Source organism: Nilaparvata lugens, chromosome 10 (genome assembly GCF_014356525.2).
Source record: "Nilaparvata lugens isolate BPH chromosome 10, ASM1435652v1, whole genome shotgun sequence".
Classification (NCBI taxonomy): Eukaryota; Metazoa; Arthropoda; class Insecta; order Hemiptera; family Delphacidae; genus Nilaparvata; species Nilaparvata lugens.
This window is the reverse complement of record NC_052513.1, coordinates 45,646,100-45,671,905: the sequence shown is the minus strand read 5'-3', so window position 1 is coordinate 45,671,905 and position 25,806 is coordinate 45,646,100. Positions and strand designations below refer to the sequence as shown.

General features: G+C 37.0%; 1 protein-coding gene across 4 annotated transcripts in view; it reads left to right on the top strand.

The window, feature by feature from the left end:
- Nucleotides 1–25,806, top strand: part of LOC111045432 (sphingomyelin phosphodiesterase 4) — a 48,712-nt gene that overhangs the window by 7,280 nt on the left and 15,626 nt on the right. For 2 of the 4 annotated variants that reach the window (XM_022330843.2, XM_039436972.1), the window contains exons 5-9: nucleotides 5,654–5,825; nucleotides 9,280–9,363; nucleotides 12,216–12,349; nucleotides 19,644–19,787; nucleotides 23,443–23,614. In XM_022330843.2, coding sequence (XP_022186535.2) covers nucleotides 5,654–5,825; nucleotides 9,280–9,363; nucleotides 12,216–12,349; nucleotides 19,644–19,787; nucleotides 23,443–23,614 — 706 coding nt within the window. Of the gene's footprint in view, nucleotides 1–753; nucleotides 981–5,653; nucleotides 5,826–9,279; nucleotides 9,364–12,215; nucleotides 12,350–19,643; nucleotides 19,788–23,442; nucleotides 23,615–25,806 lie in introns of those variants that run through there. The other 2 variants (XM_039436973.1, XM_022330845.2) reach the window with 2 other exon arrangements.

Genomic DNA, 25,806 nt, shown 5'->3' with positions numbered 1-25,806 from the left:
ATAAATAATCATGATATAATTATGACCATGGAGGAAAAGCTAGGCTGAGTCTGTAACATTTCTCTCTCAAATTCGATAAAAATTTAATAATGTTGTTCAAAGTATTACTAGTAGTTCTGTGAACAGTAGACCTCACGCAGTATTCTCATCCACAAGTACCTGATTGAAACTGTAGACCTTATGGAAATACAGCAATAGACTGGCTTCTCCACACATCTGTAATCACTTGTCAGCTGATTTTTGATGAATAATTCTATTGTCTGATTTTTACTCTAATATTGGCGTATTAAGGAGGCTCCTTTTTTCTTTTATATTATCCTTGAAATGCAAAATTCCAGAAACCTTGTATATACGTCGACGCGCAATTAAAAAAGGAACTTACCTGTCAAATTTCATGAAAGTCTATTACCGCGTTTCGCCGTAAATGCGCAACATATAAACATTTAAACATTAAGAAAAATGCCGAACCGTCGACTTGAATCTTAGACCTCACTTCGCTCGGTCAATAATTTAGATCAAATATTTTGTTAATTAATTGTATTTCTATATTGTTAGAAACTGGCCACGTTGCGGAGCTAGAAAAGGATATCGCCTTTGACGAATGATAGACATGGTTAGCAACACCGATGTTAATCAAATACTGCCATTACAACGTGGACCTCACTATAATATTTCTCTTCAGTAGTTATTGATTCACGTAATTTATCACAGTCATTGTTGATGATGAGTTTAGCCTTGACTTTCCGTTCAGATCCGTTCGAATTCTACATGTTTCACTTCGTCTACCATCTGATGAACCCGAACATTCAGACAAGCGCCGACTCGAGTCAATACATGCACTGGGAGTCGCTCTACCTGAGGCTTGCCGAGGAATACTTGAACACGTTTCTGCCTTGCAACGGCTCCACGGTCTATCCGATTACCAATCTGTACAGCGGCACTTCGCCCACTCCCAGACCGCATATACCGGTTGCAACCAGGTAATTAAACTGCAATTTTTATTCATTTATTGTACAAAACACTGTAATTAATGTTTATTTTACAGTTTTGAGTACTAAGTAAAAGGAGTTTTGTTTCAATTCGGATCTTAATCTTTCTAAATTTAAAATTAATTGTTTCAAGTGTTTGTGTTTTGTTTCAATGTGGAAATTAGTGAAGAATTGGAGAGTCGCACATAACCTTCATTTGGACAATTTATTTTATGAAATTTGGATGAAAAGAAGTTTTGGACTGTAGTCTGTTTCTTTGTCCTTAAGTTGATTGTAAATGATGAATAAATAATCATGATATAATTATGACCATGGAGGAAAAGCTAGGCTGAGTCTGTAACATTTCTCTCTCAAATTCGATAAAAATGTAATAATGTTGTTCAAAGTATTACTAGTAGTTCTGTGAACAGTAGACCTCACGCAGTATTCTCATCCACAAGTACCTGATTGAAACTGTAGACCTTATGGAAATACAGAAATAGACTGGCTTCTCCACACATCTGTAATCACTTGTCAGCTGATTTATGATGAATAATTCTATTGTCTGATTTTTACTCTAATATTTGCGTATTAAGGAGGCTCCTTTTTTCTTTTATATTATCCTTGAAATGCAAAATTTCCAAAAACCTTGTATAAACGTCGACGCGCAATTAAAAAAGGAACATACCTGTCAAATTTAATGAAAATCTATTACCGCGTTTCGCCGTAAATGTGCAACATATAAACATTCAAACATTTAAACATTTAGGCCGTCTACACATGGAGCTACTGAAAATGAACTGATTAGTAACGCGAATTACCAACCAGTCCGTTTTGAGTCACTTGCTGTGTTATTAAATGAAGCGCCGCAGACGGGGCTACTGATTACGGACTCGTCTGTGATTCATAGAAACTAGTTAGTAATTAGTCGCCAGGAGATTGACATGTTGAGTAGCCTAGTAGCCTAGTTTGCAGTTTCTTTCCAGTTTCCAGGATGAATGACCAAAAAGTTAACCTCTTGCTGGTGGGGGAAGTTGAAAAACATCCAATTTTGTACAATTTTCATCTTCCGGGGTACTCGAAGAAGCATGAAACCGAAAAGGCGTGGATTGAAGTCGGCAACGCGGTGAAATTGCCAGGTATGTAATAAGTACATCATATTTTATATGTTTTAACATTTTTCCTGAATGCAGGCCAGGGTGGGCGGTGGTGAGGACGCAGGTGACAGGCAGTTGACGAGGGTTCCAGGAATAACGAGTTACAGGAATAACAAATATTTGCACTCCACTACAAATATGCTGAATCAAAAGGTTTTTGGAGTACAAAAACAAATAGCGGCTCATTATTTTCTGTAGAAGTAGTTTTCTGTGGAAATAGTTTTATTTTCTGTGGAAATGAAATAAATAAAAAGTTTTGCGGACTTAGTTACGTGTAAAAATGAGCAACTATTAAAGGTTTTTACAGGTAATTTGTATTTTCCCCCTTATTTGGATTAACTGTGGTATATAAATAAAATATATATTTTATTCATATATTTATTTTTTAGAATATACTTCCTAGGCCTATAGTTGGTGAAAGCAGTGAGGTTATACTTTGACTTTATTGTAGGTAATGAATAGAAAATTCTGTTCAGAGGTGGTGTAATAGAAATAATAATTAGCAGAAGTTTATGCATATAAGTTTATTCAGAGTGAACGGTTTGTGTACAGTTGTTCTTGTACCAAGTAGATATAAACAACAGACGAGCTGGCAACCTCATGCCGCGTATTTCCACTGCCAGGGGAGAGAAGCTTCTGGGATAAGAAAGCAGTTCGCTAAATAGCCTCTGAGATCTGCTGGACGAGAGTTGTTGTTTATGGTCTGGTATTCTGGTAGAGGCTGCACCATGACGTGAGCAGTTGTATCACTTGGCATGTAGGGAAGGCCTTCTCGTCTTCTCACAAAATTGTGTAGGACACAAGCCGCTTTGATGACGAATGTCACGTTCTCAGGGTTGTGGACGCGGATTGGACCATTCAAAACAGGGAATTTCTCGCATGCCATTCCGAAAGCACATTCAATAGTTTTCCTTCCTCGACTCATACGGTAGTTGAATATTCTTTTCACGTTATCCAATATCCTCGACGGGTAGGCTCGCATCATATACCGTGTCAACGGGAATGCCTCATCGCCAACAAAGTAATACGGGAAAGGACTAACATTTGGATCGTATTTTAGTGGGGAAGGGGCAGGGATTCCAAGTCTGTCGTTTTGAATCCAATGTTTCATTGTGGATGCTCGAAATATGCCCCCATAACTGTTTCGTCCAGCATAACCTGCTTCAATCATCGTGAATGTGCCATCGGCATCACAGCAAGCCATTAGTACTAATGAATGAAAAGATTTGTAGTTGAAATTAGCTGAGCCAGTTTTGGCAAATTTCTCGATGCGTACTGGTTTCCCATCGATGGCACCTATGCAGTTCTCTAAATTCCACAGCGAATCAAATCGTTCTGCTATCGCTATCTACTGGTCTCTTGTTGAAACAGCCATGTATGTTGGGTGCAGGACTTGCCAAATCATTGGAGTTGTCTGGGCTACGATACCACCAACCGTGCATTCTCCTCTAGCGAAGTAGACAGCAATCGATGTAAATGTTCCACCAGTTCCCAAATACCTGCAATGTGAAAAATTCACTTTTTTATAATAGTGCTGCTAGTGGCACCTACTATTATTATTTATATTAATTACAGGTTACCTGTTAAGCATTATTAATTTATTTTATTCGAGATCATCCATTAATACTATTTATTTCTCTCTTTTCAGCAAACGAATGTAAGGAGAGATGGAAAAACATAAGGGCTGTTTTTGTTCGACACATGAAACCTCCTCCAAGTGGCACAGGAACAAAGGAGAAGAAGGCATACTACCTTTCAGATGAAATGCAGTTTACCATTCCTTACATCAAGGCACTTGGAAAGCCTTCAGGAAATCTACCACCCCCTCGACTACTGCAGGAAGAAGAAGGAGCCGCCGAGGACGATGAGGCCTGTCTAGATGCGCTGATGGAATCAGAACCACCTTCACCACTGGCTCCCACGCTGCAACGTGTAGTAGCATCGTCATCAGGCAGCTCATCTCCGGCTGTAGCATTGCCACTGCCGGACGAACAACAGTCCGAGACAATCACTCCCTGTATACCATCAAAGAAACGTGCTTCAAACAATGCTGCGTTGATACAATATTTGGACAGAAAAAACGCAAAGCAGGCCAAAGAGCAGACAGTTGCCAAGGATTCCTATACAGAAGGATTAAAAATGTTCCTTCTCAGCATGCTGCCAGACCTTCAGAAAATGAGTGATCAACAAGTGCGACAGTTCAAGAGAAAGGCCTTAGATGCTATCGATGAAATTCTTTCAGCCAATCCCACAAATTCTCTACCAACGTCTTCTCCCATCTCCCCTACGTCGGAATCAAACTCGTCAAGGACTTCTTCGATTTTGGGAATACAAGAGGTCCAGGAGATGCCTCCGCCCTCCGCCAGAGGATTCACCGAGGACTATAATTCACTAGCGGATTACTATTCGTCAGCATTTCGGCAAGAAACCTACCGCCTCATCGAATGATTTTAATATTTTGTATATTTTAAAAATATTTTGTTCTATTTTGTCACATTTAATATTTTGTTCCCAGAAAATTCAATAATTTTCTTTGAAATAAATACAACTTTTTCTTACCTGAGAGTGATCAATAGCCGTTCCTCAGGTTTCACAGACTCCCTCATGTTCGTATCCATTTTCCGAATCATAGGAAAAACTAATCTTCCCAATTCCAAATAACTTTCTTTAGACATTCTGTAGAATGCTAAGAACTTGGCATCTGAGATTTCCAGTTCCTTTGCAGCAACGAATAAGCGGCGGTGAAAATTCCTTTCAAGATAAGGGTGGACCCAGAACCTTCTGCTCATTCTTTTTCTATACCTAATGTAATACATTATGATGGCTTCATCTTCGCTGGATTCACTGTCCTCCGAAGATGACAAAACGACACTTGTTGAAGGTTTGGCGTCCATGATAACACTGAAAACTGCAGATTTTGATCACTAATGAGCAGCCTCGTGTGAGGAGACGGGTTACCAATCAGTCACTAACTCGAGTTACTAACCAGTTGCGTTCCTTTTCAGTAGGTTCGTGTGTAGACGACCTAAGAGAAATGCCAAACCGTCGACTTGAATCTTAGACCTCACTTCGCTCGGTCAATTAGGTTATGAAATTACAGATCACTTAATTTTCGGTCCAGGAGTAGTTATTTGAAAGTTTTGAAAGTGTTGACGTAAGAAATAGAATGAATGAATGTACCAAAGAAACCAATGAATTAAAATCTTGAGAAATATTTCACTTATTTGAAGAAAATTGAAACAAACTCACAAACTTACTCTATGAGTATAGCTTATAGAATGCAATGCTTATGATACCATCTCAGAGTTATGAGTCAATGCATGTGCCACGATTGACGTAAACGTAAGTAAATGTTCAGATCGATGTTCCATAAACCATCTTCCTATCGAATCGGCAACGCTTCTCTTCTATCTTTCTCCACTGCGATTATAACGTGGACCTCACTATACTATGGTTTAAGCCTGTGGTAATGTTCTGAAGTTGTGTGATTTTAAACAATTGAATAAATAAACTGGATTTAATTTGCAGACCGGCCAGATCGCCGATGCTTCTGAGACAGTCGGTGCTGCTGAAGCAGAGTCCAACCAGTCCGACTCACACTAGCAGTCCGACTTCTCCGATGTTGGAGATTTGGCGCAGTGAGCTGCTGGCTCGGCTGTGTGTCGACTTCTGGCTCGGATCTTTCAACAATCACTCTCAGGTTCTTTTATTCTTTTTTTATTGATTTATTATTTTTTATAATTATTGTTACAATTATTTTTACTAATACAATTATTATTTTTTATATTTTGGTGGAGGATCAACAGGCACTATTCATTCCCCGAATTTTGATTCATCAACAATCTATGAGGTGTGTTCTCAATTCTTTCCAATCAGTTCATCGAGTTCTCAGTCCATCAAGACATTTTTCCAAGTTACTGCAAAATATTGTGCATAGTGAGGTCCACGTTATAATGGCAGTGTTTGATTAGTAATGGTATTGCCATCTTTGTCTATCATTTGACAAAGCTGATAGCGCTATCCTTTTCTACAGTATCCTTTGTATAGTGAGGTCAACGTTATAATGGCAGTGTTTGATTATTAGCAATGGTATTGCTATCCTTGTCTATCATTCAACAAAGCTGATAGCGCTACCTCTTTCTAGCTTTGCTCTGTTGCAAGATTCGTCTTTTAACAATGTAGAATTAATAATTAACAAAGTATTTCATCTTAATCATGAAAATTCATTTTTAAATTATTGAAAAATATAACTGCTTGCCTTATAAAATATAATTGATTTTTTAACGAGAATAAACAGTTAATATTACATTATCAGTTACCCTCCATAGAAGGCATTGACAAGACAGAAGTACGGCAACGTTGTTCTCCTAACTTTCTCCACTGCCTCTATAACGTGGACCTTACTATAGCAGCCGAAAACCAAAGATTCTACATGAACTTTGAAACAAGAATTGTTTTGTAAAATGTTATTATATCGACCTTGAGGAACGTTTTCGTTTGTGCGTAAATAGGCCTACCGTCGTCGACCACGACAGGGTGAGGATCTCAGATTGGGTGGATTTCAATTTGTCTAAATAACCTAAAAGATTATGTTCCAATGGAGAAGGTTAAGTTTATACTTTTGAATGGCGATATTATTCGAAATGTTTCGATTCTTGGTTAATAAACATAAATAAAGAAAATTCGTTTGATCAGTTGTCTTAGCACACTTGAAATTTGGACAATATGAGTGTCGTCGTCGACGACGGGCGTTTACGCACAAACGAAAAGCCGGCTTCAGTTTTCGAATTGTATCGATTTTTCTATATATTTTTGAAAACGTCAATGAACGTTTTATGAGCGTTCATACTGTCTGAAATTTGGCTTTGAATTCGACAAATTCAATTTTTTCAACTTTTAACGCTCATAAAAGTTCAGAAGCGTCAAAGGAACAAATTTTATGAATCTTATTGGAAATCTCTTACTCTCCTTTCTAGTTATTTGAAAAACATGTTTTCTAGTTATAATATTAACGTATATCAAAAAATCTGTGTATCTCGAAAACTAAGGTCGATATAAGAAAAATTTACTGGAAATTTTTTGTTGTAAATTTCATGTATGGTAATCGGCCGTTACACCTATCGTGGGACACTCTGTATTATTGCAAATTTGAATGCGGCGCTCTGTGTATCTCGCCTTGATGAGATTTTGTTAAACTGAAATCTTGATTAAGCGAATGTCACCCGGCTATCAATCTATCGGTTATGTAGAATAATACATGATAAGGGTTTAATGATTCCACTCGCGTTTAAGCTATTTAAAATTGAACAAATCTTAGGCTGGCCGTACACCGGTTAGTCAAGATAAGACTAGTCACGTTTAGTCACAATACTTCACATAGTTGCTTATGAAGACATGTCTAATTGCAATGACTAATCAGTGTGAGTTGCGTCACAAGCAGCTATGTGAAGTGTTGTGACTAAACGTGTCTGATCATGGCTTGTCTTGTCTTGACTAACTGGTGTGCGCCTAGCCGTATGGGAGCTCTAGTCTGAAACAATCAATAATAATATTTTTAAAAAATCAAATTTGATACTTATTTACTCCTTATTCGTTGTCATTTAGTGTGATACTCACCGTTTAAGGTCAGTAGATATCAGGAGTGCGTACTTGTCACAAGTTTCCTTTTCCACCGCCTTCTATAGTGCGCTGTGATTCAAGTCATTCCATTATAACTGATATAATATCAATCATTCTTGTTAATAATGATAAATTCTATCATTTTATCCATCAACAAAATATATTTTCATCACTTAATGATACATTTTCTTTGTTGAGACTTGAAAAATTCTGGTAGTTAATTATACAGAGTGACACAGAATAACGGGAACTTCTAAAATGCCATACAACATTAGTGGGAAGGGAAAAAATGATTTTATTCAAACTAATGTAAAGTTCAAGACTTGCCATTTGAGAATTATTAATAACATCTATCACTTTTTGACAATTACTTCTTCAAGATGGCTTCCTCCTGCACGAATACGCTCTTGAATCTGTGTTGAGATTCCTGAACGATTGCTGCAACATTTCAGCTGGGTTATTGTTAATTTCATTTTGAATTGTCTGTTATGATTCAACCATAGTTATTGGTCAAGTTGTGAAAACGTTTGATTTGAGATAGCTACACAAACAGAAAATCGCAGGTGGACAGATCATGGGACCAGGAAACGTAACCTAATCGTGAGATTTCACGGTTACTAAACAATACTCACTCGCACACTTGCCATTGAATGCCGTGCAGAGTGGATTTCGCTCACAATTTCATCAATAATTTTGAATTAATTGAAAATTAAAACAGAATAACCCAGCTGAAATGTTGCAGCAATCGTTCAGGAATCTCAACACAGATTTCAAGAGTGTATTCTTTCAGGAGGAATCCATCTTAAAGAAGTAATTGTCAAAAAGTGATAGATGTTATTGATAATTCTCAAATGGCAAGTCTTGAACTTTACATTAGTTTGAATAAAATCAATTTTGCCCTTCCACTAATGTTGTATGGCGTTTTTAAAAGTTCCCGTTATTCTGCGTCACTCTGTATTTCTACATAGCCTTCGAACATTGCTAGCAATTTGGCAACGGAGAAGGATAGAACTATCTGCTTTGTCTAGTAACAGACAAGGCTAGTCGAATTAACTAATGTTGATCATACGCTTACTTTAGAACGTGAATCTCCAATAGCCAATAGCAGTGTCTGAAAGATTCTCCAATAGAGCATAACATTCCTCAATATTTATTTATTCAATTATTTATCCGACAACTCCCGTGTTATCGGATCGGCACGTTAAACTGTCGGTTCCGGCTGAAGTAAGACAGTCGTAAAGCCCATTGACGGCTTAAATGATGTACGGTATTCAGGCGAGGAGGAACCTTCCCGCAAGGGACCTTCCCTCCACCAACAAAAGCCATACGAATTTACTTTTTTATTTTGACAAATGAAGAATAAACTGAGTTGATCTAGTGTTTCTTGTATCAGTTGCGTGGAGTATGCTATAAAAACTTCAGTTGAAAACTAAAAGTTATGTAATCAGTTATGTATAATTTATTATAATTTACAAAATTCAAATCCAATCGTCAGCAAAAATGTAATCTGTTTGTATAATTATTAATGTTTGCAGTCCTACTTGGTCAGAGGTGATTACAACAACTATAGTTATTGGTCAATGTATCCTCAAATGAACTATGTCAACTACCAAGCCTTTGTAAGTTATTTGAGTATTTTTATTTGCTGCACTTCTTATGCAAGCTTATAACTTGAGCCTCGTTAACAATGAATAGTTTTCCCTAACAGCATTGAGAAAATATAGCATAAGAAAATATCTCATTATATTATTCTATATTTTCTCTATGGTTGTAGATACTGTTGCTTTATTTATGAGTTATTTCAACTTGAGATTATGTTGTCATAAATGTTCCCACTCATTCTTTCTTAACAAGTGTTTGTTGTAACCAATGCTTTTGCCAGTTTGTATAACTAACAACATCTCCAGCTTTTGTTGAATTGAACAATATATAATCTTTTATTCACTGACTGTTGATTGATACTGTTTTTTGAGCTTATAAAACTCTACTTTGTATAGTTAATAACGTGGAGAAAAGCTAGCACACTAAGATATCATATGATATAAGTCGTTTACGTTCCAAATTTCTAGCCGATTTTCTGTGTCAACTCAAGCCGATAACTGTCTATTATCACTGTTTTGTTGGGGTGAGAGTGTAAGAACGGCACAGTCATTGATACGACACCAGCGTCAGATACTACTAGGACTATCGGCTTGAGTTGACAGTGAAATTTGGAACATAAACGCCCTATTCCATGGCACATCTTCTTATCTTTTCTCTATGCTAATAATAGATCACCTTTGAAGATAGTGTCCGGTAAGGTGAGAATTTCATTACCATGCATTCTAATGGAACTGTTCATACTCGCTCGGCCGGACTGAGAATTTCATTACCATGCATTCTAATGGGACTGTTCATACTCGCTCGGCCGGGCTGAGAATTTCATTACCATGCATTCTAATGGGACTGTTCATACTCGCTCGGCCGGGCTGAGAATTTCATTGCCATGCATTCTAATGGGACTGTTCATACTCGCTCGGCCGGGCTGAGTGGAAATAGTCCCATTAGAACGCATGGAAATAATATTTTCACTGTACCGGACACGTACATACCTTGACACTGATATGTGGCAATCCAGTTTAATTCAACTATAGTGAGGTCCACGTTATAATGACAGTGTTTAATTAGCAATGGTATTGCTATCCTTTTCTGTTATTCGAAAAAGCGGATAGCGCTATCTCTTTCTCGCTTTGGTCTGTTGCCAGATCGTCTTTTAACAATGTGTATATAATAACTAATAAAAAAAATATTCATCTTAATCATGAAATAATTGATAAATATAATTTCTTGTTTAATAAAATATAATTGATTATTTAAAACGAAAATGAACATTTAATATTACATCAATAAACGTGTATCAGCTACCGTCTATAGAAGGCATTGACAAGACAGAGGATCGGCAACGTTGTTCTGCTATCTTTCTCCACTGCCATTATAACGTGGACCTTACTTTAGTAATTACACTTTTCTGTGCTTCTGACTGTGAATTTAACATTGAAATAAGTTTTTCTTGTGTGTTCCCTTAAAGTGCTTCAAATATTGTAGTTCCTTGATTATTACCATGTTGCTTCTAAAACCTGCATATAATTCAATTACCATGCTACAATAATATCATTTATTACTAGATTTGTGTTTTATGATTATCTTTGAATCATTTATCTATAAGAAATGAAAATATTTATTTATACTTTTAAAGATACAATATCATTCATAGTTGAGAATGATTGAGAAAGGAACAACAGGTTTAATAAATCCCAAAACTATTCCTTTCCCAAATTTGGATAGAAAATGTCCAAAAATAGGTTATGTTTATCTAACTCCTCACTCTCTCTCTCTCTCTTTCAACTAGCTTCTATAGTGAGATCCACGTTATAATGGCAGTGGAGAAAGATGGGAGAACAGCTTTGCCGATTCTGCGCCTTTTATAGAGGATAGCTGATTTCGGCATATCAGAGAATCGGCAACGCTGGTGATATTGATTGCTAATCTACGGAGGATGGTTATAGGCCTATTTTAGATTCTTCAAGAATTCAGTGGATCAAGTTTTCAATTAGACTCTTATGGCTTACCTGCTAATCTAGAATCAAACCATTATCTACTCCGTAGAAATTCAATAATATTGAATTGATTAAGTCCTATTAAACAGATGAATTCTTAATAAAATAGCTCCCAACTAAAATGAGGAAGAATTATGAGGGGGTTTCACACTTTTAAATGAAATAATTATTGATATATTTACACCGTTACTTATTTATTTATTTTTCCTTTTTTTTCTTATGTGTTATTTTTTGGTTCTAAAATTTAAATCCACATTTAGTAAGATTATCAGTGGAGATTATGGAGAAGCATTGTTGCCATAATGAAATAATCTGCTGACCAAATGAAACAAATGAAGTCATAACAAACGTTACATTTATGTAAATTCTCCAATGAATTATTGGAAAATTACTTGTACCCTTGTTATATTTTCATAGAAAACACAACTATAGTGAGGCCCACGTTATAATGGCAGTGGAGAAAGATAGGAGAACAACGTTGCCGATCCTCACTGTCTTGTCAATGCCTTCTTGACGGTAGCTGATACAGGTTCAATAATGTAATATTAATTGTTCATTCTCGTTTAAAATAATCAATTATATTTTATTAAGCAAGGAATTATACTGCAAGTAAATATTTTGTTAATTAATTATTAATTCTACACTGTTAAATGCTGATCTGGCAACAGAGCAAAGCGAGAAAGAGATAGCGCTATCCGTTTTGTTGAGTGATAGACAAGGATAGCAATACCATTGCTAATCAAACACTGCCATTATAACGTGGACCTCACTATAGTTTTGGACATTTATGTCATTCTCAATAGTGTCAAAATCCTTATGAATTGACCTCATTTTAGTTGTCAATCATGCTAATTTGGGAAATTTATTGATTGCAGACGAATTCTATGTTTTCACAACAAAGCTTACCCACTGGAGAACATTTGTGGGTCGTGAGATTCATGGTTAAGCACCTCCACTATTTCTCAAATAGTTTAATCGAGGATTCAAGTGCTATGGATGAGCTGAAGAGGTGAGTTTTAATTGATTGATTGATACAATATTGAATGAAAAAGACTAAGAAATTGTCAAAAAACCACTGATTTATTGATAAATAGAAAGACCGGTTTCGGTTATTACACCATTGTCAATCTCTGATAAACTCTGATAGTTTATCAGAGATTGACAATGGTGTAATAACCGAAACCGGTCTTTCACCATTTATTACACCGGTTATTACACCATTGTCAATCTCTGATAAACTCTGATAGTTTATCAGAGATTGACAATGGTGTAATAACCGAAACCGGTCTTTCTATTTATCAATAAATCAGTGGTTTTTTGACAATTTCTTAGTCTTTTTCATTCAATATGAATAATTACCACAATATCAACTTCTCAACTACACAAAAAAAAAATTGATACAATAAGTACATCATCAAAATGGTAGGGAGAGAAAAAATAAGGTAACCTTGTGCTATTCCTCTCCCAAATTTAAAGAAGGTTACACATAGTGCGAAATAGTGCAAGTATTGTAGTTGTTCACTTCACAAAATTTTCATCATCATCATTATGTGGCACTACAACCCGATAGTCGAGTTTTGGCCTGCTCTACAATCAGTCTCCACCTCTCTCTATCCAGTGCAGTCGTCTTCCATCGTCGTATTCCCAGCTCTCTCAAGTCCTTCTCCAGTTCATCCAGCCATCTGAGTTTTTTTCCTTGTACTGTGCAGTACAGTACATTCTTTGGTGACCTTGCCGGATCCATTCTCTGGACATGTCCTACCCATCTTATTCTATTTCCTTTAATTACACCAATAACGTCAGGTTCCCTGAAAATGGTATAGAGTTCCTGATTGTATCTTCTTCTATAACCATCTTCTTCTCTAACCGGTCCCAGTATCCTACGTAGAATTTTTCTCTCAAATGTGGCTAAAACTCTGCAATCCTCTCTAGTGAGCGTCCAGGTTTCGCTACCATACGTCAATACAGGTCGAATTGTTGTCTTATATATTTGGAGTTTTGCCTTCCTGGATTGGTAGCCTTGATCGTAGGACCCTGGAGACTCCAAAAAATGCTCTATTCCCCAGGAAGATCCTTCTCTTAACTCCTATATTGGTGTCATTACTGGAGGAAATCAGGGAGCCTAGATAAACGAACTCGTCTACTTTTTCAAAAACATAGTCATTCACCATAAAATCACAAAATTTTCAGTCCTCAATTATTTTCACAACGTAGATTTTTAATAATGTTATTATTGGTCTATATTTGTATCCAAAAGTGAGATCTCTGTTTAAATCATAGAGGGAGCTTATGCCTGTATCCATACTCTATGGTTCAAGTTTAAACTACAGTTACTCTTGAACGCACCATCTCGGTTTAAACGGAGATGGATAAGCTGTTGGTTTAAACCCGATATTTAGCACATTATATGAAATGAAAATGAATGAATGAAATGAAAATGAACTTTATTCTGCCTTTGATACAATCCTCATTTATTTTGCTGAACAAATCCTCCCATGAATTGCCTGAACTAACTAGTACTGTATCATCTGCATAGCAAAAAATTTTCCCATTCGATTTAGCATCACACAGATCATTCACAAAGATAATAAATAGTAAGGCTGAGAGCACTGAGCCCTGTGGTAATCCTGTGTTAACTGTGAGAAAAGGGCTATGTGTATATTAATGTAACGTGACCATATCTTCATGTCTAAAGGCTGTTTCACACCGTCGTAGCATAGCTTGAAATATGTCTTATAACATTGGTAGATCAAGTTGTTTTAAGCTGGATTCGCACGTAGCAGTGAAAATATAATTGCCATTAGTTTTAATGGTCATTTAATTATTGATACTCGGCCGGGCTGAGTGGGAATAGTTTAGTTAGAACTTGGGTTATTCATATTTTCCCTATGTGGGAATCTTTCTATAGTGAGGTCCACGTTATAATGGCAGTGGAGAAAGATGGGAGAAAAACGTTGCCGAACCTCTGTCTGGTCAATGCCTTCTATAGACGGTAGCTGATACAGGTTTATTGATGTAATATTAACGGTTCATTCTCGTTTAAAATAATCAATTATATTTTTTTAAGCAAGATATGATATTTTTCAAAAATTTAATAATGAATTTTCATAATTACGATAAAATATTTTGTTAATTACGTTATTAATTCTACCTACATTGTTAAAAGACGATCTGGCAACAGAGCAATGCGAGAAAGAGATAGTTCTATCCGCTTTGTTGAACGGTAGACAAGGATAGAAATACCATTGCTAATTGAACACAGCCATTATAACGTGAACCTCACTATAGCCGATGTATTTCCTAATGCTAATCAATCTGTCCATTTCAAACCGGCTATGCCACGCCGGTAGATTGATTGGCATTTATTTATTTAATAATTCAACAAAAGACAACTTCCAGAAAATTACTACCGGCTGTACCAAAATCGCTGTACCCAAAATGGTTCCAATTCTAATTCACACGAAGGCCCAAAAAATAATTAAAAACTCAAAATTTTGTGAAGTGAACAACTAGTAGACTTAATCTATTTCGGAATATGTGTAACCTTATCTAAATTTGGGAGAGGAATAGCACAAGGTTGCCTTATTTTTTCTCTCCCTATCATGTGCTGATTGTATGAATCAATAAAGAATAAAGTCCAAAGTTAGCTAGGTTATGATACTTTAACATTAGTAGATTTGTTGGCTACGTCTTTCAAGCTACGCTACGGCGGTGTGAAATGGCATTCATCTATTTATTTATTGGATAGAGAAACAATACAATAGTCAGAAAATAAAAAACCAGGCTATTGCCCAAAACTTCTTCTTCTTCTCTTCTTCTTCTTCTTCTTCTTCTTCTTCTTCTTCTCAGCTTTTTCCCTCTGAGGCGTTTCAGGCCAGTTACTTACTTCTTTGTTACTTGTCCAGTCTTCTCCACAGTCTGGTGACAGGGGAATCGTCAGATATCTTCCCTTCGATGGGGTTTTCGCGTTAATCTTGTAGGTCCCCCATTCGTCCCGTGTAGTGACTGTATGTATGCTCCTGCACATACTCCGTTGTGGTGTAGTACGGTCTCTCTATCAGGTAGCGCTTGAGTGCCCTGGCAAAGTGAGTGTCATCCTCAATGTTCTTCAGCATGACGGACAGTTTATTGAAGAAGAAGGCTCCTGCGTAAGCTGGAGAGTCCTTGAATTTAGCGAGACGGTGCATTGGAAGGTCTATGTCCTTGGTGTTCCTAGTATGTAGACCATGTCTGTCACCTCTTAGTGCGGGTTTCGTCTTCTTTGCTAAGACAATAGTCTCCAGGATATATATGGAAGTCACTGTGAGTAAATTGTGTTTCTTGAACAGCGGCTTGCAGTGTTCCAGTGTGCTCACTTTTAGTATTGTTCTCAGCGCTCTTTTTTGAATGACGAGGACTTTTGCAAGGTGTACTTGTGGTGCTGAACCCCATGCTACTATGCCATATCTCAAATGGGAGACAAATAATGCATGGTAAGCCATGAATGCTGCTTTTCCCCCCAGTATGCTCCGCAGTCTTCGAACTACATATACCACAGATGACAGTTTTTTGCAAAGTTTTTCGATGTGAGATTGCCAGGAAAGTTTGCTATCAACAATGAAGCCCAGAAATTGTGTATGAGTGGCTATGGTGATTTGATTGTTTGTAGGATCTGCTGGGGTATCGGTGGTTGGTTTGAATTTTACATGTAGTCTTTTGTGTGTTTATTGTTAGGTTCAGTTTATTGCAGATATGTGTTGCTTCTTCAAGATGTGCATCTATTAGACTGTGATTTGGATCCTGATTTTTGTGTGGTACTAATATTGTAGTGTCATCTGCGAATAATATGCAGCTCGTCCCCCTTTTAATTTCACTGGGTAGATCGTTAACATACACTAGAAAAAGCAGTGGTCCCAGTATTGATCCTTGCGGCACGCCTCTCTTTACGGTCCGGAGAGAGGATTTGTATTGTAGTTTGTTTGTTTGTTTGTGGTGTTCAATTTCAACATATTGCTTCCGGTCAGACAGATAGTCCTCCAGCCACTGTAGCGCCTTTCCCTTTATTTTGAGTTTTTTCAATTTTAGTTTTAGAGTCTCCCAGCTCAGTGTGTCAAATGCTTTTTGTAAGTCAATAAATAGGCCGGACACTGCTTGTTTTTCTTCTATTCATACTATTGCACAACTCTGCAATAGCCGTTGATGTGCTACGCCCTCTTCTAAAGCCATGCTGTTGTACCGATATCAAATTGTTAGTTTCAAGGTATTCAATCAACCTGATCGTAGACTGCCCGTTCTATAATTTTTGATTTTTTTGGGATGTTAGCAATAGGTCTATAATTTTTAGGGTCAGTCTTGTCACCTTTTTTAAACTTGGGAAAGATTCTAGATATCTTTAGGCTTTTTGGAGATGCTGCCTGTTCAAAAGATGTGTTGATTATGTCTATAAGTGGCTGTTTTAGTTCTTCCTCGCAATATTTTATAATTTTTCCAGTGATTCCATCATGTCCTGAAGAGTTATTGGCCTTTAGCTTCTTAATTATTCTGCTCAGTTCATCACTTGTGATGGCTCGAAATTCGCTGAGTACTACTGTTGTATTTTCTTCCCCCAAACAGTCATCATTTGTCCCCCCACTTATTCTATCGGCGGCTGAATAAATGCAGAATTCAGGATGTTACAAACATGGTACGGGTTTATGATAGTGCGACCATTGTGCTTGAGATGCAGATTGTCCTTAGTATTTGAGTATTTTTTACATCTTTCTTCATTTATGATTTTCCACAGTTCTTTCCTTTTTTCGTTGGTCTGCTGAATTTTTGCTACAATTGATCCCTTCTTCTTGTTGTTTACTTCGGCTTCAAATCTAAATCTTGTTGAATCTTCGGCTTCAGTCGCGGTCGTGGGCTTCGTTTGGTTCATTAGTCCCTTCTCTTCTATAGTGAGGTCCACGTTATAATGGCAGTATTTGATTACCATTCAGGTTGCTATCCTTGTCTATCATTCGACAAAACACATAGCACTATCCTCTTCTAGCTCCGCAACGTTGCCAAATCAGTGTAGAAATATAATTAATCAAGGCAGACAAACGGCAACGCTGTCATCCTATCTTTATTATCCACTGCCATTATAACGTGGACATCACTATAGATCTTGAGCGATACAATTCTCCCATTTCTTCCTAGATCTTCCCCACTTCCTAGTGCCTTCGACATCTAAAGGTACATACAGATATACGCGCCGCGAACATGAGCAATTCACTTTTAATCAGCTGACTATATCTGTATTTTTACAGAAATTGTAAGATACGGATATGAAAAGCTTGGCATCAGCTGATTAAAAGTGAATTGCTCATGTTCGCGGCGCGTAAATCTGTACGCACCTTAAGTGGTCGATCGATCTTCTTTCCCACATAATCGACCTCCCTTCTCTCCATACGCCCAAAACTACTTATATCTCTCAATTTTGTCTGAAGTCGTCCAAATATCATGTAGGTTATCCTACTGATGGAAATAAATTGGAAATTGCATTTGTTCAAATGCTAATTAATGAATAATAATAATAATTATTATTATAAACGAAAATCCCAATTAAATGCTGTAAATCACCCGGAAGACGTCTGCTACTACAAATATTAACAACAGGGTAAACAGCTAGATGGAAATCCGATGAGGGCTGTTATACAAAAATTATTTGTCAGCCCGGGAATCGAACCCAGTACCTCACAATTGCCGGTCAGGAATGACCACAGTGGCCGCTATGGTTTCGTATAAAATGAGCGCTGCTATCCAGAGGTTGTCAGTTTGGTGTAAGGTTAAGCATTCCTGACCGGCAATTAGGATGTACCGGGTTCGATTCCCGGGCTGACAAATAATGTTTGTATATAGTAGCGCTCATGAATTTCCATCTAGTTGTTTACCTTGTAGTCAATATTTGCAGTAGCAGAAGTCTTCGGTGTGGTTTACAGCATTCAATTTGGATTTTCGTTTAATAATAATTATGTAGGCTATGTCCATATTACTTTCAACACCAAATCATTTAGATCCACATGCACCATTTACGTTCATCGCTTATCTACGATTTCATGAAGATATGTTCGCGTTTATTATAACGCGTTTCATTTCTAGTTAAAACTAACAGCTGGTCTATTTCTGTTTAAGAGGAAGCAAGCAGGCTTGGAAACTCCAAGGCCCGGTTGCACAAAAGCCTGTTGAATCTTAATTATGGTTAAACTTGAACTTCATCATGGCTCAACTACTGACATCTTGTTTAAATGTCAAAAGAAAGCAGTGAGAACAATTGCATCTTTGTATGTATTGTCATGCTTGACTTGAGCAAAGAAAACTGAAAATGAATACTGCCTAATTTGGGTATACTAACCCTTCCATCTCTCCTCATTTATTCCAATTTAATTCACGTCAAGGAAAACTCAGAAAAATTTTCCGTTCATGAAGATTACCATGCATATAATACCAGGAACAGTAGGAACATTGTAGCACCACAAATAAGACTCACTAAAACTATGAGAAGCCATACTTTCCAACAGTGTATATTGTATAATAAACTGCCTCAAACAACCAGGAATCTGCCTCCAAACAAATTTAAGAAAATTGTATACAGTTATCTGAAAAATAATGCCTTTTACTCACTTGAGGAATACCTGAATTGAATGTAATGTACATATGCTTTATCAGGTATGATTTTCTGTTCAATTGTGTGTAGCCTACTTTTAAAATGTATATAATTATTATTATGATTTGCCTAATGCTATAATTGTAGCCTGATGGTTAATAAAACGAACCTTGAATCTTGAATATGTTGTTAACTCTAGTATACATAAACATACCACTAGAAATAGGAGTAGTATAAGAGTCAAGTATTGTCAATTTACAAGTTCTCAAAAAAACTGGCAATACATTTCAATAAAACTTCATAACGCTTAGCCTGAAAATGTCAAAAGAATGAGCTTCAAAAGTTACTGGATATATTTAAAAAAGTACTAGTCAATGAATGTTTATATAAACTTGAAGATTTCTTTGTAATAGATTTTTAAACTGATTTTTTCTGTGTTATTGATGACGTTGTTGTAACATTTTAATGTTGTGTGACAATAAATGATTTGATTTAAATGCCACGGAAACCAATCAGAGAAGCCTTCTTTTCGAAAAAGATTGGTTCTCGTAACATTTAATCGTGAATGAAATTTAACAGACTTTTGTGCAACCGGACCTAAGGTGAATGTAATGAAGAGGTGGCGAAGTTTGTACAGTAATGTCCACTCTACCAGTTGCACTGATAGGGCTCTAATAGTGATTATTTTTTGTGACAGGGTGATAATTCCGTCCAGTCAAGGAAAGCTGTACGAATTCTTGAAGCATACAATGCAGCATTGGCCTCTGGACACCTCGTTCCGATTGATATTGGAGACGTGGCTCAGCTACATTCAGCCATGGAGATACATCGATCCACTCAGGTTAGTATTAAAAGCATAGCACAAGAAGATATACCATGGTAAATAAATAAATAATTCATTGATTTGATCCATAGATTCATATAAGATCTTGTCAAATATAAATTTACACAGAAGTTGCCAAGTACAGAGTAAAAATTTAATAAATACGAGGGCTATTCAGAAAGTAGATTACGTTTTTGGATAAAAAAACTAAGTACAGAAAATTTTTTGTATTATATACATTTGAAAGAGGAAGTAAAATACTATTTTTCGACATAATCGCCAAACAAATTTAGACATTCGTCATGTCGGTGAACTAGCTTTGAAATTCCCGTGTCGTAGAATTCGGCCGCCTGTGACGCCAGCCAGTCAGTCACGCCCGCGCGGAGATCTGCGTCGTCATCGAAGCGCTGTGCTGCAAGCCAAGTCTTCATTTTCGGGAATAATTGGAAATCACTAGGTGCCAGGTCCGGACTGTAGGGTGGATGAGGGAAAATCTCCCAGTTTTTTCATTGACATTTGCAACCAGCTCATCACTCACAATGCTCGGTCTGCCACTCTTCTCTTCGTCATTAACATTACTTCGTCCATTTTTAAATCCAATGCACCATTGGCGAACTCCACTTTCACTGATTATGTTGTTGCCGTAAACTTCACAAACTTGCCTATAAATTTCAATCGGTTTATGTTTTTTTTTGCTAACAAAAACCTTATAACTGATCGCACCTCACAACTGGCGGGATTTTCGATTGCAGCACACATTTCAAAAGGTTATTGTGACGAAACAAGCAGCGCAGCCGACCTCTCTCTAGCACGGCTGGATGCCGACTGACCTGTGGAACGCCCAGACACCAAAATGACCGCGCTCGCCCCACCCACCGCCGCTACATATAAAAACGTAATCTACTTTCTGAATAGCCCTCGTATAAAAAAATACATCAATTACAATCCATTTATGCAGGCACTATAAACTAGAATGTAATATCACAGTTGGTGTTCAAAAATTCTTCTATAGAGCCTTTCAACTAAATAATTTCCTTTTTAAAGTTTTATCAAACACATTCTTGGTTCCAGCAGGAAGCTTTTTGAATTGATTCAATACAAAAAAATTGACACCACTCTATTGTGTGCTCTGTATGCAAATGAGATATTAATGTCTGTGTGTTCACCGAAATTGTGTATGATTGATAATCTGATGTTCCTCTCACTAATTTAAGTTTGGAATGCTATTAATAATTGTTCCAGTTTGATTTTTCATCGGTTATTGTTGCACTACTACTCGATTTCCGTTTAATATTATGAAAAGATAAGATATAAATTTATTCAACACAGTTAATCATATGTAATACAATTAACAGTTGAACATCGTCATAGAGATTAATTTGAAATAAGTACAGAAAAAAATCATACACCAATGAAATATGAAAATTGGATAAAACTACACCGATACAATCAATACAATGCGCTTATACTCTTGTATCTATACAATAATTTGTAAATGCTAATATACAACTTGTAAGCTAATATCTACTAGCTATCACAGAAATCTATAACTCTGTAGTAGGCCTTCTCAGCAAGAAAGCTGTATAAACTACTTTTGAAGATGCTTATTGACTTGGATTTCAGCTCTGCAGGCAATTTGTTGTATAATTAAGAACCAATATAAGAAGGTACTTTCTCATACAGTTTCAACCTATGCTGTCTTAAAGCTATATTGTTTCTACTTGTGGTGTTATGATGGTGTATGAAGCCACTCCATAATTGGTTCGTTCAATGATTTGCCGAACAAGTTTCATGTGACATGGGCACTGGGCAGGCCGGATCACTCCTCGTTTGGTTCAGAGAGCTTGTTGCAGTTTGAGCATGTTGGCTTCGCAGCTGCGTTATAGTGAGGTCCACGTTATAATGGCAGTGGAGAAAGATAGGAGATCATCGTTGCCGTTGCCTCTGTCTTGTTAATGCCTTCTATAGACGGTAGCTGATATAGGTTTATCGATGTTATATTAACTGTTCATTCTTGTTAAAAATTATCAATTATATTTTATTAAGCAAGAAATTATATTTGTCAATAATTTTATAATAAATTTTCATAATTATTAAGATGAAATATTTTGTCAATTAATTATTAATTCTACATTGTTAAAAGACGATTTGGCAAGAGAGCAAAGCGAGAAAGAGTTAGTGCTATCCAGTTTGTTGAATGATAGACAAGGATAGCAATGTCATTGCTAATCACACACTGCCATTATAACGTGGACCTCACTATATACTACTGTTGACCGCTTGCGATGTTCACTCTTGGAACGCTCGAATTAGACTGTGAATGCGAATGACAAGTATATAAAAAGAGTAAATTCGTATGGCTTTTGTTGGTGGGGAGTCCCTTGCGGGAAGGTCCCACCGCCTGATTATATAATTTAAGCCGTCAATGGACCTTACGACTATCATACTTCAGCCGGGACCGACAGTTTAACGTGCTCAGCCCATCCGATAACACGGGAGTGATCTGGTTAAAAAACGTTTGGTATTGAGAGGGTTTGAACCCGGGATCTCTATGCAAGCACTCTATCCACTAGACCACGGATCACTCCGCCAAGTATATAAATACTTATATTCTAACACATGACATAGTATTTTAACATATTATATAATATAGTATGGTAAGTATCCCCCCAGAGTGGTAGGGGTAAATCAACACAGTAATCCCTGCTTGTTGGTAAGAGGCGACTAAAAGGGAACTCCCCTTTCCAAGCCCTTCTTCTCCTTCTGTATGCTTGGATCTTTTATTTTTAAAATGGCACCTTTCCATTGACTTAGCTTTGTGCCATTCTTTTGCAGTGTGCGGCTACAGGGATGATGGGGGCACCTTGCTTCGGTAAGGTGTCAATCTGTCATCCTGTCGGTCGCGCACGGCTCTCTTTCCCTATCCTGTCCTCCCCACCTTGGGAAAATTCTTCTTTTTCATTTCATTTTTTCCTTATGCTGCTGCCTTGTAGTTTGGTATTGGTTTACCAAAGGCTAGGGAAGGAAACCCGAAAAAACTACCTGGTCCTCCAGGTTGGGGGTTGGGCGATGGGCTAACCCCCCAGCCCCGTAAAAACTCAGTTGTTCAGAAAACACTATAGAGAATCCCCACTATGGGTCCACATAAGATTGATGCGGCTCCGATGGGCAGGACATTTGCAACGGATGCCAGATATACGTGTGTCAAGGAAGGTATTCATGGGACAGCGATGGGAGGATAGAGTGGCTAAGGTGAGGTCCACGTTATAATGACAGTATTTGATGAACTTTGGTTTTGCTATCCTTGTCTATCATTCGTTCGACAAAGTCGGTGGTACTATCCTTTTCTAGGTCCACAACGATGCCAATTATGTTTTTGACAGTGTAGAAATATAATTAATTAATGCAGAGAATCGGCATCGCTATTCTTCTATCTTCATCCACTGCCATTATAATGTGGACCTCACTATAGGGAAATGCTACGTGTGAGGAGATGGAAAGGTGCAGCAATGGATAGAGATGGCTGGAGGCAAAGTTTAAGCCCGATTTGGGCTGTATCGCCATTGGAGAGAGTGGAGATATAATATACAAATTGACTCAATATTCGAAAACTTGTCTGTTTGAAAAGTAGTTAGTTTATGAGTATATTTTTAGGGCTATAATATGTTTGCAGAAAGCCGATAACGAGCGATGATAGCCCCATGGTTGTGGAACCTCGCTGGTTTCCATTCATTGCTGAGAATTTACTCGCTTACTCGTTGATATTCCAATTGCTTCTAACGAGGTTCTCGCGAGTCGACCTCGCTACACCCAAGAATGCATTCATGCTTTTCCGAGTCACCAAGGTAAGTCAATCAACATTAACGTTCAATTCCTATAGTGAGGTCCACGTTATAATGGCAGTATTTGATTGACATTGGTGTTGCTATCCTTGTCTATCATTCAACAAAGCAGATAGCGCTATCCCTTTCCACCTCCATAACGTTCCCACATCGTTTTTCAACAATGTAGATAGACCTATATAATTAATCTCTATTATGGAATAGTTATTTGTGCAACTAGTGCGCAAAGTGACAGTTTGCTGCACCGAAAGAAACGTTTACGCCCGAGCCGTAGGCGAGGGCGGAATGGTTTCTTGAGTGCAGCAGAGGAACTTTGCGCATGTATTTCACATTAAGTTTTTCCTACAGTTACCATTGAATATGAAAAGTGGGTAATTATGGGTAAAATTGCCTGAAATGCATCGAATGTTTTTCTGTGTAATTTTATTATTGATAAAAACCTTAATTTATTGTCAAATTGAATAAAAATGTTGTCGTTGGTTATAATATATACTTAATAATTAGCGCGTTGTGCTTCGTTGCACCTCTGCTCACTATAGCAGCCACAGCAGTCACTGTTACCAACTTCATTTTGATTTTGCTGCACTGTTGCTCCATATAACCTACTAAGTATTTTGCGTTGCCATGTTGCAAATCTGGGGTGCAGAAAAATTTTTCCCGCACTAGAGCGGAAAAGTGATTCTTTGCGTTCTGTAATCAGTGCAGCAATGGCCACTTTTCAACGTAACTGTAGGAAAATGTATTATTCAATCATTAGAAAATAGTTTTTCTTAACGAATGAAATATAATTGATTATTTTAAACGAGAATGAACAGTTAATATTGTACCAGTATCAGCTATCCTCTATAGAAGGCAGTGACAAGGCAGAGAATCGGCAACGCTGTTCTCATTTCTTTCTCAACTGCCATTATAACGTGGACCTCACTGTCGATGTGTTTTTCTCTTGCCACAATTTAATAAATAAAGTACCCTATAGTGTACAACTATGGTGAGGTTCACGTTATAATGGCAGTGAAGAAAGATAGGAGAACAACGTTGCCGATCCTCTGCCTTGTCAATGCCTTCTATAGACGGTAGCTGATACAGGTTTATTGATGTAATATCAACGGTTCATTCTCGTTTAAAATAATCAATTATATTTTATTAAGCAAGAAATTATATTATTCATAATCACGATGAAATATTTTGTTAATTATTAATTCTACATTGTTAGGAGACGATATGGCAAAAGAGAAAAGCGAGAATGAGATAGCGCTATCCGCTTTGTTGAATGATAGACAAGGATAGCAATTTCCTATTTTAGTGATAATAATGTGAAATATTTCTTCCATGTTTGGTTTTGAAGCATCTAAATTTCAAAATCTACTTTGTAAAAATAATTAAGTAGATACTGAAAATTCCGTCAAGTGAACAATTAGAAGACAACCTATTTTGGACTATGTGCAACCTTATCTAAATGTGGGAGAGGAATAGCACAAGGTTACCTTATTTTTTCTCTCCCTATCATTTTGATGATGTACTTATTGTATAATGAGAGTATTTGATTAAAATTGGTGTTGCTATCCTTGTCTATCATTCGAAAAAGCTGATAGCACTATCTCTTTCCCGTGTTGCTCTGTTGCCAGATCGTCTTTTAACAATGTAGAATTAATAATCTATTAACAAAATATTTCATCTTAATTATGAAAATTACATGAAATTAATTCCCTATTACACTAGGACACCAGACCTAACCTGTTTCGGACTGTGTGTAACCTCATCTAAATTTGGGAAAGGAATAGCAAAAAACCATATACAGAGGTAAGAAGTGTTTTGTAAAGTTACCAAGCAGTCTCCAAATATTAGAAGATCCAAGAATGTTTGCAAAGTATCTAAGGGAATATCTGGTCAAATTGTCGCTGTATTCGTTTCAAGAGTTTAACATTGATTTTTGACGAAACGTTTTGGCTATACTAGGCTAGCCTAGTTATTTTATATCTATATATATTTAATTTATTGACACTGTTCCAATGTATTTCTTACATCTGATGAATAAAGACTATTTCTATTCTATTCTATAGCACAAGGTTACCTTATTTTTTCTCTCCCTATAATTTTTATGATGTTGCCTGGGGAGCTGCACCCCAAAACTGTCTTGACCAAATACTTAGAATACAAAAAAAGGCAATAAGAACAATTTTTCAAACGAATGTAAT